This window comes from Lacerta agilis, chromosome 16 (genome assembly GCF_009819535.1).
Source record: "Lacerta agilis isolate rLacAgi1 chromosome 16, rLacAgi1.pri, whole genome shotgun sequence".
In the NCBI taxonomy this organism is placed as follows: domain Eukaryota; kingdom Metazoa; phylum Chordata; class Lepidosauria; order Squamata; family Lacertidae; genus Lacerta; species Lacerta agilis.
The window spans coordinates 35,669,538-35,685,437 of NC_046327.1; the positions used below are offsets into that span (position 1 = coordinate 35,669,538).

The window sequence follows — 15,900 nt, forward strand, 5'->3', positions numbered from 1 at the left end:
CACAACAAGGCTCTGCTCCCAAGGCACAGCAAGCAAGAGAGAGCTTTTCGGGTGCCAGTCCCTAGAATAGAGGCTTCACCTCTCTTTTCCAATGGACTCATGACTACGCTAGCAATTGGAGTTATTCCTATGGGAAGCTTCAGAAAAATGAGTACATTGACCATGGGTGATATGATCACCTTAACGCTCTTATTAATATCTTCCGTAAAACAGTCACAGCTGGGCTTATTATATATGAAACAATTACTTCTCTTCCTTGTCAGTGGCTGCAATCTCAGACCAGGATGCAGAACTTTGCTGCCTCTTGCTGGGCGAATGAGAGCATGGCATTCTGATAGAAGCAAAGGCCTTTCTACACACAGAGCTCACTTAATAAGACTCAAAGGGTCACACCACCTCAATATTCACTTTTGGGGTAGGAGCCACACAAAGTTTCTAATGACCAGGTGACATGCTGTTTTCCCCGGAGCTAAAATCTGCTTTCCAACTAAAGCAAAAAGGCTTTCTAAATTGGTTACATATGCGTTTGCCATATCATATTTTTGGGTTTATCCCATTTCCCCCTATCTCTTCACTCCTCCTCTGGCTGTGAGGGATCTTAGGAGCAAGGGGGGCCTGTCACCACTGTCCCCCAACATCTGCCATGAAGCACATGTTTAAATTTGCCTAATGAAGGGACATTTTATCCTGCTTGGTGGCAGTGGCGTAGGGAGGGGCGTAGGGGGCGGGGCGTCCCGTGTTCCAGGGGAGGGGGGTGACACTCCCCGGCCCCTCCCGCTACTCCCCCGCTGCCCGACACCCCGTCCGTGCTTCTTTACGAACGGCCGGGGCAGCCCCACAAGCCGCCACTCGCTCACCGGCTCACCGCGGGAGCAGCAGCGCTGGCCCGGATGCACTACTCATGCCCAGAAATTCCCTGCATGCACAGTGCATCCGAGTCGGTGCTGCTGCTCCCACAGCAAGCAAGCGAGCAGCAGGTCATGGGCTACCCCGTCCGTAATGCAGCATGGACGGGGCAGCCCCACGACCCGCCGCTCGCTCGCAGGGGCAACAGAGCTGGCCCGGATGCACTACGCATGCCTGGAAATTCCGGGCATGCGCAGTGCATCCGACGTGCGTCGTGACATCACGACGCACGCATGTGACGCCCCGCCCCCAAGGGGGTGTCTCCCCTCCACCGCCCCGGGCGGCAAAGAGGCTTCCTCCACCATTGCTTGGTGGACCTGTTAAAAAAAAAAGCTATTAAAATGTGATACAAATGCACACACTGATACAGAAATTTTTGAAGGTTAATGTTCAACTGAAACCAGAACTCCTGCTGGGATTAATTAGTCCTGCTGGGACAAGTAGATATACAGTACAACTAGAAAAAAGTATAAAAGATTACTGCAATATATGATCACAGTGGTGAGACTATTATATGCACAAAGATGGAAGGACTTATTATTACCTACTAGGGAAGAATGGTTATTGAAATTAATGGATTTGGCTGTGATGGCAAAGTTGACATGTTTAATTAGAGAAAAATCATTGTTGACATTTATTAATGGTTGGAAACCCCTTATGGACTTCTTAAGTAAAAAGAAAAAATGAGCTTGTAGTATCTGGGTTTAAAGTCTGAAAAGAAATTGGTTTATGGAAAGTAGGAGATTCTGATGCTATTATGGAGCAAGACATTTGCATATATCTATAAAGCTGATAGACAGGGAATTGCAAGTCTTTTCTTTCTCTTTTCTTTTATTCCTTTTTATTTATTTTCTTTCTTTTAGTTCAGGCTTCCTCAACCTCAGCCCTCCAGATGTTTTGAGACTACAATTCCCATCATCCCTGACCACTGGTCCTGCTAGCTAGGGATCATGGGAGTTGTAGGCCGAAAACATCTGGAGGTTGAGGAAGCCTGTCTTAGTTTTTATGTTTAAAAAAATGTTTGGTATTTGGTGTTAACTTTTGTATACTGCTTTTTCTTTGTTGGTTTTTCATGCGTTAATAAAAATAACTTGCCAGTGAAGAAGAAAAAAGATCACTCATCCTGATTTGTTTGTTTCCCATTATTTGTGCTTCCCACACTTTTCAGTCCGTTTCCCCCTTCACTTTTCAAATTGCAAAAAGTGCATTTTTTAAACAGTGGATTTTTCATGCTAATATGGCAGAGTTCTTTAATCCCCATTAACTGCACAAACCTAAAGATCTGGTCACTTGAAGCCCTCCTGCAAAATAGGGACAGTTTGGAGGCCCTGAAAGATTCATGAGACACCTTAAATACCACCACTTTTGATTATGGCATATGCTTTTGTGAACTCACCGAAAAGCTTGTGCCATAATAACATTTGTTAGTTTTAAGGTGCCCAAAATTTAGGAAGGATATTAATAAACAATATATCCTCTCCTGCCACCCTGAACATTCCCACACCTGGTCCCTGCCTTTCTCATACCCCAAACCTAAACACATTCACTTGAGACAGAGGCGCAAGTGCGCTCCCAACTGCTCGTGTTTGAAGCTGTGCACGCATGATGTTAGCTACGATCCATGTGGTTCCTATAGTTTATTGAGAAATACGCCTGTCCTGTGTGATTGGAAAAAGTAAAATGCAGTGAAGCTGAGGTGTGTACATTTGAGACAGTTGGTGCACATGCGCAGATGAATGTGCAAACCTCACTGAATAGGAATTTGGTGCAGCAAAACAAATCAGGTCATGCTCATAGGCAGTGGCGGAGGAACCCTCTCTGGCAGCTGGGGTGGCGCAGCCCGTATGGACTGCGCACTCCGTATGGAATGCCACACGTGCAGTCCATACAGGCTGCTGCTCGCGACCATATGCTGAAAAAATAAACCTATGCTGCCAATACTCGTGGTAAATCAGTATACAATAAGCAGCACACAAACGGCGCACACAAATCTACCAAACCACTCCACGTATTGAATTCTATATTGGTAGTCCAATCAAAAAATCAATATTCCATCTGATTGGACTTGCTTTCATCTATTAACATCTGTGCGTATCATCTGACTGGACCGATTTTCATCAATATCTACAGGAGCCTGGCTAAAGACATTTAAAGACTGAAATTGTCCTGTTGTACTAACTTGAATGAGTTTTCTGTTTGTGGCTTCTTTGTTTGACTTCTTGTATTGCTCACTTTTTGATTGGACTACCAATATAGAATTCAATACGTGGAGTGGTTTGGTAGATTTGTGTGCGCCGTTTGTGTGCTGCTTATTGTATACTGATTTGCTCGAGACCATATGGGCTGCCGCTCACACATGGCGACCGTACAGGCTGCCATGTGAACGGCAGCCCGTACAGACGCCGTGTGAGTGCGCGTCCTCGGCCACTCTACAGCTGTGGGGAGGCAGAAGCCATCTTGTCACCCCTCCCAGAATGGAACCCAGGGAGGATCGCCCCCTCCGCCCCTCCCTTCCTATGCCCCTGCTCATAGGGTGAAAATACTCCCACTCCCTCTCTGGTCTGTGCTACAGCATTAAAAAGTGCCTTGAAGCACATCAGGGAAAAAGTGACCTTGAATACACTCTTACCTATATCAGTGGAGCTTATTTCTAAGCAATTTTATTTATTTATTTATTTATTTATTTATTTATTTATTTATTTATTTATTTATTACATTTCTAATAATTCTACCTTTCCTTCAAGGAGCTCAAGAAGACGTTCATGGCGCTCCCTAACCAGATTGTTGTCGGTTGTGGCAAGAAGAAAGGGAGTATAAAAAGGAGAATTTACTGGATGCCAAGATCCAGGGGCAATTCCTTTTTGGTGAGAGAACTCCTGCAGAGGTTTTAAAATCGAGAGGTGGACGCAGTCGGCACCACTCCATGACTCCACAGACTCCCGAGCTGTAACTTGAGAGTCAGCTCCTTGCCTGGCAAGGATGAAGCTTGCAAGCTGCGCGCCGCACAGACTTCTGAATCAGTAACGATGCTTGTTTAAAGGTGCTCTCTCAGTCGCCCACCTAGATCTTCAAGCCCCACACCTGCCTCCTGGAGACTTCGGGTCAGCCCTGGAGTGGAGATCTGGCACCCCTGACAGCACATGCCCCAAAAGACGGCGGAGGGCGTGCATGGTGGAAAGGAAGGGCTGGAATTGGGAATGTGGTCTTGCCGCCGCGCTACTCACCCGAGAAAAAGCTTCTTCTTTCAAAGGGCTCTTGAAGAAAAAGGATCTTTTTCTCTCTCTTTTTTAACTTAGGTGAGCAGCGCGACGCAACCATAGTGCCAGCTCCTGTCCTTTATTTCCACCAGGCATCATTCACAAACCAACGCGGTCTGGGGAAGCAGGAAATTAATTCGTGCTCGTGCCCATTCGCGAAGAAAGTGTTTGCAACCCGAGGCCGCTGCCCACGATGCGCCCCCTAGAGGCGAGAAGACGCGCTGCAGCGGCGGGGAGGGATGCGCGCAGGATGCGGGGAGGGGGGGGGGACTGTCCCACAGCCTTGCGGATTATCCGCTGCTGCGCTCTGCCATTGGCCAGAGTCTCTGTCTTTCTCTCGCTCTGTCTCTCTCTCTCCCCCCCCCCACTCCCACCCTCCGCATCACTTTCTGCCGGGCAGGAGGAGAAGGAGGGTAGCGATTCGCGTTGCCTTGGCAACGGCCCATGGTCCCTCCCCTGCTAACTGCTGCTATTTCGGGCAGCATCAGCATCCAAGGTTGCTCCTAACCTCCTTGGCTCTGGCTGCTGCCTCGGCTGCTGCTGCTGCTGCTTGGAGGGGCCCTCCTGGGAGGTTAGGGGACCCGAGGCCGGGGGCTGCTTCGAGCCAGAACAGCGCTGGCGGCGGGGGCACCCACAGAGGTAAGGAAAGGGCGCCCCCTCCTCTTCCTTCCTCCTCGCTTCTCTTTCCCCAGCATGGCGATGATGGCTGGAGGATCAGCCCATCTAATAGGATTCCCGGGTCTACTCTGCAGGGGGGGGGAGGGAAAGGGTAGCGGGAGGATGAGGAGAAGATAAGTAGCCGGCCTGTAGTGCAGTGGGTTAAAGTTGGTTGTGGGGTTGTGGGGGGAGGGTGGGACTGGGAGAACCAGGTGGCTGGCTGCTGGGTTGGGGATGGGTGCCCTGGGCTGGAGGGGGGTGGCTGCTGATGGGGAGAAAGGAGGAGAGGGAAGGGATGAGAGGCGGGGGCGGGGAGGCGGGGGCAGGTGAATGGATGATGTCAAGAGATGGATAGGACCTGACAGCCGGGCAGGGGAGGGGAGGGGTGCTGGGGACGAGCAGGGAACGCACAGGATGTGACAGGCCAGCGAGGAGATGGATGACTCGGTGGGTGCTGAATGGAAGTGACAGGGCACTTTCCAGCAGCGGGTTCAATGGGCATGCAACCCCCTACCCCCGCGAAACCACCTGCTTATTACCTGCTGCAACCCCACGAACCAACAAGGGGGTTGACAAGGCAGACAGCTCTGGGTGGAGAGGGGGGAGGGGGGATTAGCCTGGACCCAGGTAAGGAGCAGATCCTGACATGGAGTGGTGCCGGGATTTCCCACTCCATATCCTAGGACTCTTTAACTGCTGGTCCTGGAACAGGGAAAAGAGAGGGGTTGTGATTGTTCAGCAGAGCATTTGCTCCCTGTTTCCATCCTTCCACCTGGCTGGTTAGGTGCTGAACCCAGTCTCTGTTTTCCTCTGCCCACTGCTCAGAGTGTTTCCTTTTCTTGGGTCTCCTGGGATCGGCCTGCTTTCTAGAGTGTTCCGCTTATGGGTCCTGACAGGAACCCCTTCCTTTTGCAGAGGGCCCAGGACCCAGCAGTAGAAGTCTTTCTCCCCTCTCCCCTTCCCCCAAACAATTGCCTCCGTTCTGAAAAGGACCCAGTGATGCTTTGCCCTTTGCATGATGATATATGACTCAAGAGAATGAAATCCAAATGCACTGTGGTGGTCTGCAGAAGATGGTCTTTCTCTCTGAGCTATCGCCATACATTTGAAGCGCATTTAAATCACACGCACACACACCCAAAAACATGGGAACTATAGTTTTTCAAGAGTCCTGGGAATTGTAGCTCTGTGAGGGGCGAACTACGTTTCCCAGGATTCTTGGGAGGTGGTATGCATAGGTGATCAGCCAGTAAAATGTCAGGTGAAGCACAGCACAGGTGAGAAGACATGCACTTTGAGGCAAAATATTATTATATGCAGTGTCTGAACTGACTGTTGTAGTAGCCACTAAAGAAAGGGATTTGTGATTTTGGAATCACTGTTATCACTGATAACATTCAAGATACTGCAGTATTTGCTGTCAGAACCTGAGAGAGAATCTTAGAAATCAGTTATCAGTGCAGATATTATCGCATGGGTTCTAGAGACAGAAAAGAAGTGAATTTGCATGTTACTGTTGTTTTACATGAATCAGCTATGTGGGGGTTTAATGCCCATTTTGCATCAAGGATACTCTGGCCTCAGGCAGGCTTTCTAGTAACACATAACACTTCAGCAAGCATCCTGCAGGGTAGTTCATGCAGCTCTACTTTATGGGGATTCAAAATGGGCATTTAAATTTCAAATGGCCCAGTCTTAGTGCGTTCAACAATAGGTTTAACCCTATAAATATAATAATATTACTTAGCCTATGAATAATTCCCATGCATTCTCAGTAATCCTTACAACAGCCTCGTTCAGTAAAATAGTGTTGTTATTATTCTCATATTGCCAGTGGGGTGGTACTTAACTGTGTTTTATGGCAGAGGTGACACCTGAGCAAAATATTTCCGGGATCAGGGCTCTGCCTCATGGCCACTTTGCTACACACCAGCTCTCTCAGAAGGTGACCTAACCAAAGATACCATCTACTACTGAGCATGCTCTAGGATGATTCAAAAAGAGATAGTAAGCCATTCAGAAAATATTATTGCCATATTGTATAAAACACAGCATGTTTTGTCTCTCATACTATATGTACTTTTACCATTTTAAATACTCCCCTCCAACTCCCTTTGCACAAAAAAACTTATCCATTGGAATATCAGCTTCTCCCTGACATGCTAGCTTTCAGTGTGCAGGGTTGAGAATTTTTTTCAGTGAGAGAGCAGTCCTGACAAAGGCTTCCCACTTGACTCTGCTGATTGTACGGCCCCTTTCAGATGTTATTTTAATGCATAGGAGTGAGATTGTGTGTACTCAGCTGTGCCACATTTTTCACAGAGCATGTCCAGATACCCTGTTTATTGAGCATTCACCCTGATTTGTTTACAGGGCGATTTGACAACACTGGCTATTTCATGAACAATCGTTCCGGGTTTTTTGTGGGGAGGTTAGATGAGGTGGTCTCAAAACCTCTGAAGCAGTAACAGTGATAATGCCTCTGCAATTTGCCCCAACCCCAAAACAACTTGGTGAAATATAAGGAAAATGGGATAAAGGTGCCCCTGCACTGGCCTTCCCACACCAACAGCTTTGGAACAATTCCTGCTGTATGACATGCAACATAAACAAAAAAGGATTTCCACATCTCCTCCTTACCCTTCTATTCAACGGATGCTATTCTCTGGTTGCTGCCTGCTCTGTGTTCAAATTTAGCCAGGCGCATTTTGCAACCAAGTGAAGATGCCTGAGTGCCAGGATAGCGCCTGACATCTCCACCGTCTGGGGATCCTTGGATCTGGACTGTTTTTACACACTAATACCCCATCCTATCCGTTATATTTTATCCGCACAATCGGAATGAATTTCTGGAACCAAAATGCTTTTTCTGTACAACCTGAGCAGGAGCAGTCATTGTTAAGAAAAAAAGGGTTATATATGTGAACTGTCATCGGATCAAGTAACTTTTATTCTTTAAGTTCTCAAAGCTCTTCACCGAGCTCAAGATTGTCATCTGAACTAGCCAGATGTTTAACTGATAATCAATCACAGTCAGTCCATCATTTGAAAAATAAGACTTCAGAGCCGTCTTGCCCCAAAATGGCAACTAGACATTCTGTTTTGGCAGCTGTAACCTTGGTTTAAGGAGACATTTGCTGCCTACCTTATATACCTGAGTTTCTAACACTGTGTCTGCTGCATGTGGCAGCAAACAAAAAAAACGTAGCAGCAATGGGTTTCATTTCTTCTCGCAACCCTCAAAACTTCCATGAGGCAGCTGCCTGCCACATGGCTGACAGGCAGCAAAATGAGGCAACAGGCAGTTGCCATGCTTGCCCCTGACACACACCCCACACATTTTTAAAAAGGTAGCTGCTGACCTACCGCTTCATGTGGCTGGCAGCAAGCAAAACAAAACAAGCAGAGCAGCAAAATGATGGCTCCTGTGCTTCACATCCACTTTCCAAAAACTGCTCCAGGGACAGGGCTGCTGTTTGCTCCACAAGGCCAGCAGGCAGCAAAGCAAAGAGGAAGCAAACAGGCTGCAGCACTTCTTCTCCCCCTGCTTTTTTAAAAAGTCCCCTCCCATGGACAAGAAAGCTTCTCCCCTTTTCAATAAGCCCTTCTATGTACATTTTCTTTTTCATGGTTTGATTCATTTTTTTCTGAAACGCTTTACAATTGGGTTTATTTTACTGAGCGGAGTAATTTCAGGTTTTGTTTGTAACAATACCAGTCTGAGGTGATTTCTTTTTTGTGTTCTTCGGCTAGCTAGACCCCCGTTTTGTTGGTAATAACCTTGTAAATGTTGCAAACAAACAAATAAGCCATACCTTTCACTTCTCTGAAGGAAGAGGGCAGGGCAAGAACCTCCTCATAATATATTCTCTTTGGGTACAGAGGGGATTCATTCAGGAGAGTGTGTCCCACCAGGCTAGGCACAGACCACCTGCTTTATAGGGCAGCCTGTCAGGGGCTTGAGAAGCCTCCTTTATTCCCTGCTTTTCTGTGGCTGCACAAACAAACTCAAGGCGGGAGTGTCAAGCACTTGGCGGTCAAGAGAAGGTGTTCCCACAAGCACCCTCATGCGGGCCATTTGAAGCTGGACTAGCCAGAACCTCTCTTTCAGGGGGCCTTTCAACGCAGGACTGGTGAGCCGCAAGCCGGAGGCCAAATGGAGCCTCCCACACCTCTCTGGGCCCTGGGGACCTTGCTTCACATCCTCCTTGAGTCCTTTTTGTCGAACGACCCTTGCTTGCAACTTGACTACTGTACAAAGGTGGACTTTATACTCATTGCTCTGCCCATTTTTGCCTCCGGCACTGCACAAAACCAACATGCGGCCCCTGGGAGATTGTACTGAAGGGAATGTGGCCCTCCAGCTGAAAAAGGTTCCCTGCCCTCTTATGGCTCTCACTGGGTGGTTTTCTTTCTTTTTAAATATCTCTATTGTTTAAAATCATAACAAATAAAACATACTCATCACATATAACTACGTATTCAAACATATTAAAACCTAATTATTTACATACATAACTTCAATCATAAATACTTACTTACATACTTACTTACATGCACCCATTTATACTCACATACCATGCAAACCAACTTTCAACACTTGGACACACACATTCTCAAACTTCCAATTATCCTCTTTGTATTACCTTTTTTTTGTTTTGTTTAACATAACGTACAGTTATAATTCCCATTTGTTACTCATATTTTACTTCTCACAATTTCTATTTGCTTAATCTAAGGTTCAATCTAGGTCTGCTACTAGGATTCCGTTTAAACCACTATCCATTAAATATTCTTTAAATATCCTCCATTCTCTCCATACCTCCTGGGTAGTCTGTCCTCTTATTTTACCCGTTGTTTTGGGTAACTGCAAGTATTCTATCATTAAGTTTTGCCAATCAGCTATAGTTGGTACCGCCTTATTTTTCCAATTCCTGGCCACTAGCATTCTTGCTGCAGTTGTGCCATACATACATAATACTCTTTTTTCCTTTTTAATTTCTTCTGGCAGGATACTTAGCAGGAACAATTCTGGTCTTTTTAAAAATGTATTTTTTGTCTCACTGGGTGGTTTTCAGCTAAGTAGGCCTATTGGGGTTAAGGCGCTTCACACATTTATTTCAGTGGGTCTAGTCTGAGTAAAAACTTAGTCAATGCACAAAGCATACTGGAATCTGAGCTGTGTCAACATTTGTGTCTCTGCACAGGACAAATTGAGGCAACCTCTGGGGACCCTACGAAGCCCCCCTGTTGGATGTGGGGGACTGAGCTTGGGTCCCCGAAGTGAGATCCCTGGCTGCGCTGACTGTGGGGCAGTCATGGGGGGTGCTGGCCCCCATGTCCATGACTGGGGTTCAGAGAGAATCGAGCCCTGTGGCATCAGGTCAGTCCAATGCGCTGCTGCTGCTCCTCCACCTGAGAGGGCTGATCAACTGAAGTGGGGAGCAAGGGAATGGAGGAGTCCGCCTTCCTGAGAAATACTCATCTCTCGTTGTTGTCCCCCTTCCAAAAGCTGCAGCACAAGACAAAGCCCCCAGGTGACTTGTGAGGCTCGTATTCCTGCAACAGAGACCACCCCAGCTGCAGGAGGTGAGTGTGGAGGGAGTTTGGGTGTTGTTATAAATAGGACACCCTACGGTGGGGGTCGCAATTGGCAATTGATTTTAATGGGGTCCTTTTCAGCCTAGTAAGTGCAGAATGGTCAGCAATATTGGCTCTTTAAGACCCCCATCTGCATTGTACATTTAAAGCAACATTATAGCACTTTAAACAGTAATGGCTTCCTCCAAAGTAACCTGGAAACTGCACTTTCTTAAGGGTGCTGATTGTTGCTAGGAGACCATTATTCCCCTCACAGAGATACAATTATCAGAGTGGGTTAATGGTCAATCGCTCCTTTGCAGGAGACTCTGGAATTTGTTGCTCTTTGAGGGGAATAGGAATCGCCTAACATTTCTCAACACCCTTAGCAAACTACAACTCCCAGGGTTCTTTGTGGGAAGCCATGATTGTTTGAAGTGATATGATACCAGACCCTCCAAGTGTCCCTATTTTCCAGGGACACCCCTGGTTTAGAGAAGCCGTCCCGGTTTCCGATTTGATACCAGAATATCCCACTTTTCCTTAGGATGTCCCTGTTTTCATTGGAGAAATGTTGGCGGTTATGGAGTTTTCTGGCCTCCCAAACCATCTGAAGGCAATCCTGTATAGGGCAGGATTTTTTTAAATGTTTGGTGTTTTATTATGTTTTTATATATGTTGGAAGCTGCTCAGAGTGTCTGGGGCAACCCAGTCAGATGGGGGGGGGGTGTAAATAGTAAAAATTTCATAATGGAACGGGACGTCCCTATTTTCATCGGAGAAATGTTGGAGGGTATGTGATACTGCTTTGAAAGTGATAGTGCAGATGGGGCCTAATTCCCACTCAAACCAAGATGGAGGCAAAGGACTCTATTCCCTCCACCTTGCAGGCCTTGGTAGAGTTCTTCCTTTAGAACCTGGGTCTGCGTGTGAGAGAAAAAAATACTCTCTTGGGACTTGCTCCTCCTGATATATTTTAAATCAAGGAGTGAGCTTTGTTTTGTTTTTGATTCTTCTGTTTTGAAGGGGTTATCACTTGTTTTCCCCCCCTCTGTGTTTTATTTGTTTTGAGGGGGTATGTGGTTGGTTTTTCTGTGGGGGGCAGGGAGTCTAAGCATTGCCAGTTTTTCTTCTGTGAAATGGGTATGTCTGTGGTGCCCCCAACCATTTCTTGGATTTCGGGTCCCTATCGCCCCAAAGGCTGAGGACCTCCGCTTGAGGGCCTTCTCTTCATAGCTGTCAACGTTTCCCTTTTTTAAAGGGAAATTCCCTTATTCTGAATAGGATTCCTCACAAGGAAAGGGAAAAGTTGACAGCTATGCTTCTCTTTACCATTTTCCTTGTGTCTTGGCTTGCATGTGACGATGAGCAGCTGAGGTGATTTAAGGAAGAGCACTGCCAAAGCCACCTCTGCTGCCCAAGCTGAAAGGAAGGAATCCCTCACCTGCCTCTCAGCTGGGAACCAGAAGTGAAGTGGATTGCATGGGGTGGAGATTTGTCCCCTGTGTTTCCTGTTGCTGATCCCTGAGTTAGAGTTTGTGTGAATGCCACCATTAAGTCATGCTAGCAGGAGAACCTACTCTCCTCCAGTTGATAAATAACGGGTTGCCTGTGGCGAACAAGAATTCCCCAAAGCCTTTAGAAAAGACTGTGCACACATTTTTAAAGCACATCCATGGCAGATTCTTTTTCTCCATTAATTCTGGGCCCTCTAGTTTAACCTCACAGGAGTTACAGTTCCCAGCGACCCTTAACAAACTATTCCCAGAATTCTTTGAGGGAAAGAAAACGCCTCAAACAACGTGACCTCCTTGTCAGAGCTATGGCGGTTTTTCCTGCCTTTGCAAAGTCTGTACAACCCAAATGTAACGGCCAGAATTCCAGCCTCTCTCCTGAAATACAGGCAAAAAGAGAGAGAAGCCTGAAACATTGAAAGTTTCGTCTTGTGGAATAAAACCCAATGGGGGGGGGGACCTCAATGCTTTTTGACTTTAAAAAAAATATTTTTTCTGGCAGTAGAGTCAAGACCAGGCATAGGCAAACCCAGCCCTCCAGGTGTTTTGAGACTACAATTCCCATCATCCCTGATCACTGGTCCTGTTAGCTAGGGACGATGGGAGTTGTAGTCCCAAAACATCTGGAGGGCCGAGTTTGCCTATGCCTGGTCAAGACGGTCTGTTTTAATGAAACCATTCTCTAGAAGCAGGGGTGCCAACTCCCTGGGGCCCCGAGTGCCCAAGCACCCAAAAAATTCCTCATGAAGGGACTGGGCACCCCAAAATTTTGGTCGCACGGCCATGCACCCTGCATGCCAACCACAGCCCTGGGCACCCATGGTGGCAGGGCCAAGCTGGCACTCCTGTGTGGAAGAATCATCCCTGTTTATTACAACACAGCACAACTACATTCCACATTATTTAGGATTACCTGGAACAGTTCCTTCACAGCCACAAATACGGCAATGTGCTGCAATCCCAAAGCAATGCCCTCAAGCCTACCCCCAGGGGAAAATCACAGCACCTCATCTTCAACTGTGGTCATGTCTGATGCTCCTGAGGAAGGATTTAAAATGTCCAAGGTCTTTGTGGCAAGGGGAGAACTTCTCTGAATCCAAAGGGCCCCCAATGAGATATCGGAAAAGGAAATAATGATATACCTGTTACCAATGTATCCAATTCTGTTTTGCAGTCAATGGGTATCTTGGCTCCTGCAACTGCTCCAAGCAGACGATTCCAGAATATTAGTCCTTCTAAATGTATGAATGGCTAGTTTATAACGAGTTTATGGCCTTGCATTCCATAGCAATGCCTCATCTTGCCTAGAGCTGAAATGGGTATTTGAAATTCACTGAAATTTCCAATTTCACCATTTTTACATGTGCATTTGGAATGTGACATTGTGCCTCTGAATTAAAACTGTTTAGATTTGCTGGCATCTCTTGGTGCTTTTGGCAGGCATTTCTTTGTTTATTTACACATATATACTTCGTTAAAACCAGCTCCACTAGATTATTAAAGCCGCTCATGACATACATCCATAATATAGCGTAAAGAAATACGAAACCACATAAGCTGTCAGCTGTCAAATACTAAACACCACAGCATGCCATCTATCAAGTCTTATTAAATACTAAATACCATTACATGTCACTTACCAAATACAATCAGATACTAAATACTATTGCTTGCCAACCATCAAATACTAAATCCCATTGCTTATTAGCTATTAAATATTATTGACTACTAAAAAAACATAAAAATGTTGCATGCCAGTTATTAAATGAAGTACTAAATACCATTACATGTCACCTAGTTCCAAATAATGCCAAGCAGCGTCAAATATCATAGGACGTCAAATGCAGATATCAAATATCGGGTGACTGTTTGGCAAATGAATATTTGACTAAATTTCTGCAGAATCTGGAAGAGATTTTTTTATGGCGGAAAAAATTTGTTTCAGCCCTAATCTTGGCTCTGAAAGGTACTGTCTTCCTGCCTCTCTCTTATTTTCCTTCCACCTTTTCAGTGAATGTCGTAGTAGTGGTGGACGGCAACTGTATCCTGCAGTATACCCATCGCCAGTCACCCTGCTCCTGCCTTTCTGATGGGGAGCCTCTCCTGTCCCGACGCCCTCCGCCAACGTACGGCGCTGTGCCCCCCAGCCCCACTGTCCCCCGGGGCCCAGCTTGCGGCCAAGAAGCTGGACCGCCCCCATCCCGCAGGACCCGTGGACTCAGCGTCCGCTGCTGCACCAAGGCCTGCCTGGGCGACGAAGAGGAACATGCCGAGCGGCACCTCCATCGGGGGGCACCCTGCAGCCGCCTCACCCCAGTGCCCTTGCCCTGCAGCCCCTCTGGGCCGTGGTTTGGAGTGGGGTCTCTCAGTGGGGGCAGGCCGGGGGCTCGGGTTGTGAAGATCTGGGACCGACAGCGATGCCCCTTGCTGGAGGAAGGGGATGTCATTGCAAAGGTGAACGGGGCTGACGTGCGGGATCTGAGCCCTGGAGAAGTGGAGAGTGTCTTGCAGGAGCACACGCGGACAGGAGATGTGATCCTTCTGGTGGAAAGGAAAGGTGAGCCGCGACAGCAGGCAGGGCCACCACGAGGTTTTCACAGCCCAGGGCAGATTCAAGTCTCGCCAGGCCTTCCCACCATCCTCCCTCATCTTATCAACCTGCTGAGCATCTTGCTTTGCAACCGTAGCAGCAAGAATGGCCAAGGGTTCGCCGGTATTATCTTGATTTTTCCATTCCAACAGCTCCTATAACAATGCCGTGCTTCTAGCCCTTTGGAAATCAATCAAAAAATATTTTTAAAAAACAAATCGCAGGACAACGGAAAGGGATTAGAAGCGTGGCACTCATCTATGGATGTCTGCCCTGCCCTCTTCAGCTGGTTGGGGTGCTCAGGCATGTCCTCAAAAATGCAACAGATGCCCCCCAGGTGTCTTTGTGCCCCTCCGCCAGGAAGAGAGGCCGTGGCTCTTCCTCCAAGAGTTTTGCTTTGCTGAGACAGGCGCCGCTCTTTCAGCAAGAGAGGCGGGTTCCAAGTTTGCCTTTATGGCTAACTTGGCACCCGGCAACCATTTCGGGTCATTGGATGTCGTCAAATCCCCTGTTGCAAAAGAGGCAATAGATAGTCATCAAAGAAATGATTAAAATAAACAAATAGATGTAGTATTAAAAAAAAAAATCATGGAAATGTCTGCAAGCATGAGATAATTGTGCTAATGGTAATAATAATAAGCTGGTGTTGTCAAGTGACTTCAGTGCTAGCCACGAGACCAGGGTGCCTCAGCTCAAACTGGACCTGTAGTCACGAAACCATGGGGCAGGGCAGGTACACACTTTATATGGCACAGACCCTCCAAGCATAGCTGTCAAGTTTTACCTTTTCTCATGAGGAAGCCTATTTGGCATAATGGAATTTCCCTTAAAATAAGGGAGAACTTGACAGCTATGCCTCCAAGTGTCCCTATTTTCCAGGGAAGTCCTTGATTTAGAGAAACTGTCCCGGTTTCCAAATAGATCCCAGAATGTCCCACATTTCCTTAGAATGTCCCTATTTTCACTGGAGAAAATTTGGAGCGTATGGAGCTATCCGACCCCTGAGCCGCCCGAAGGCAATCCTGTAAAGGGAAGTTTTCTTAATGTTTTATGATGTTTTTATATATGTCGGAAGCCGCCCAGAGTGGCTGGGGCAACCCAGTAAGACGTGTGGGGTATAAATAGTAAAATTATCATTATGGAATGGGACATCCCTATTTTAATCAGAGAAATGTTGGAGGGTGTGAGTATTATCTCCTCTCTCCCCTCCCCCAGTAGCAAATGCGTGGCAGATGTGAATGGCAGATGCACTGGCTTGAAAGACCCATTACATGCGTGAGGGAGCTGTGGTCTACTCAGGACTCTCAAGCAGGTGTTTGGTTATTTAAGTGTGAAAAACCAGGGCCGACCCAAGACATTTTGCTGCCCAAAGCAGAGCGGCAAACGGCGCCCTTCC

General features: G+C 47.0%; 1 protein-coding gene across 2 annotated transcripts in view; it reads left to right on the forward strand.

Moving 5' to 3' along the window:
• The first annotated feature begins 4,702 nt into the window (after window positions 1–4,702).
• The window catches only part of LOC117060925 (membrane-associated guanylate kinase, WW and PDZ domain-containing protein 3-like), a 30,687-nt gene continuing 19,489 nt past the window's right edge, over window positions 4,703–15,900 (forward strand). For both annotated transcript variants that reach the window (XM_033173533.1, XM_033173534.1), the window contains exons 1-4: window positions 4,703–4,802; window positions 10,028–10,203; window positions 10,333–10,409; window positions 13,926–14,471. In XM_033173533.1, coding sequence (XP_033029424.1) covers window positions 10,139–10,203; window positions 10,333–10,409; window positions 13,926–14,471 — 688 coding nt within the window. In that variant the 5' untranslated portion in view covers window positions 4,703–4,802; window positions 10,028–10,138. The remainder of the gene's footprint in view (window positions 4,803–10,027; window positions 10,204–10,332; window positions 10,410–13,925; window positions 14,472–15,900) is intronic.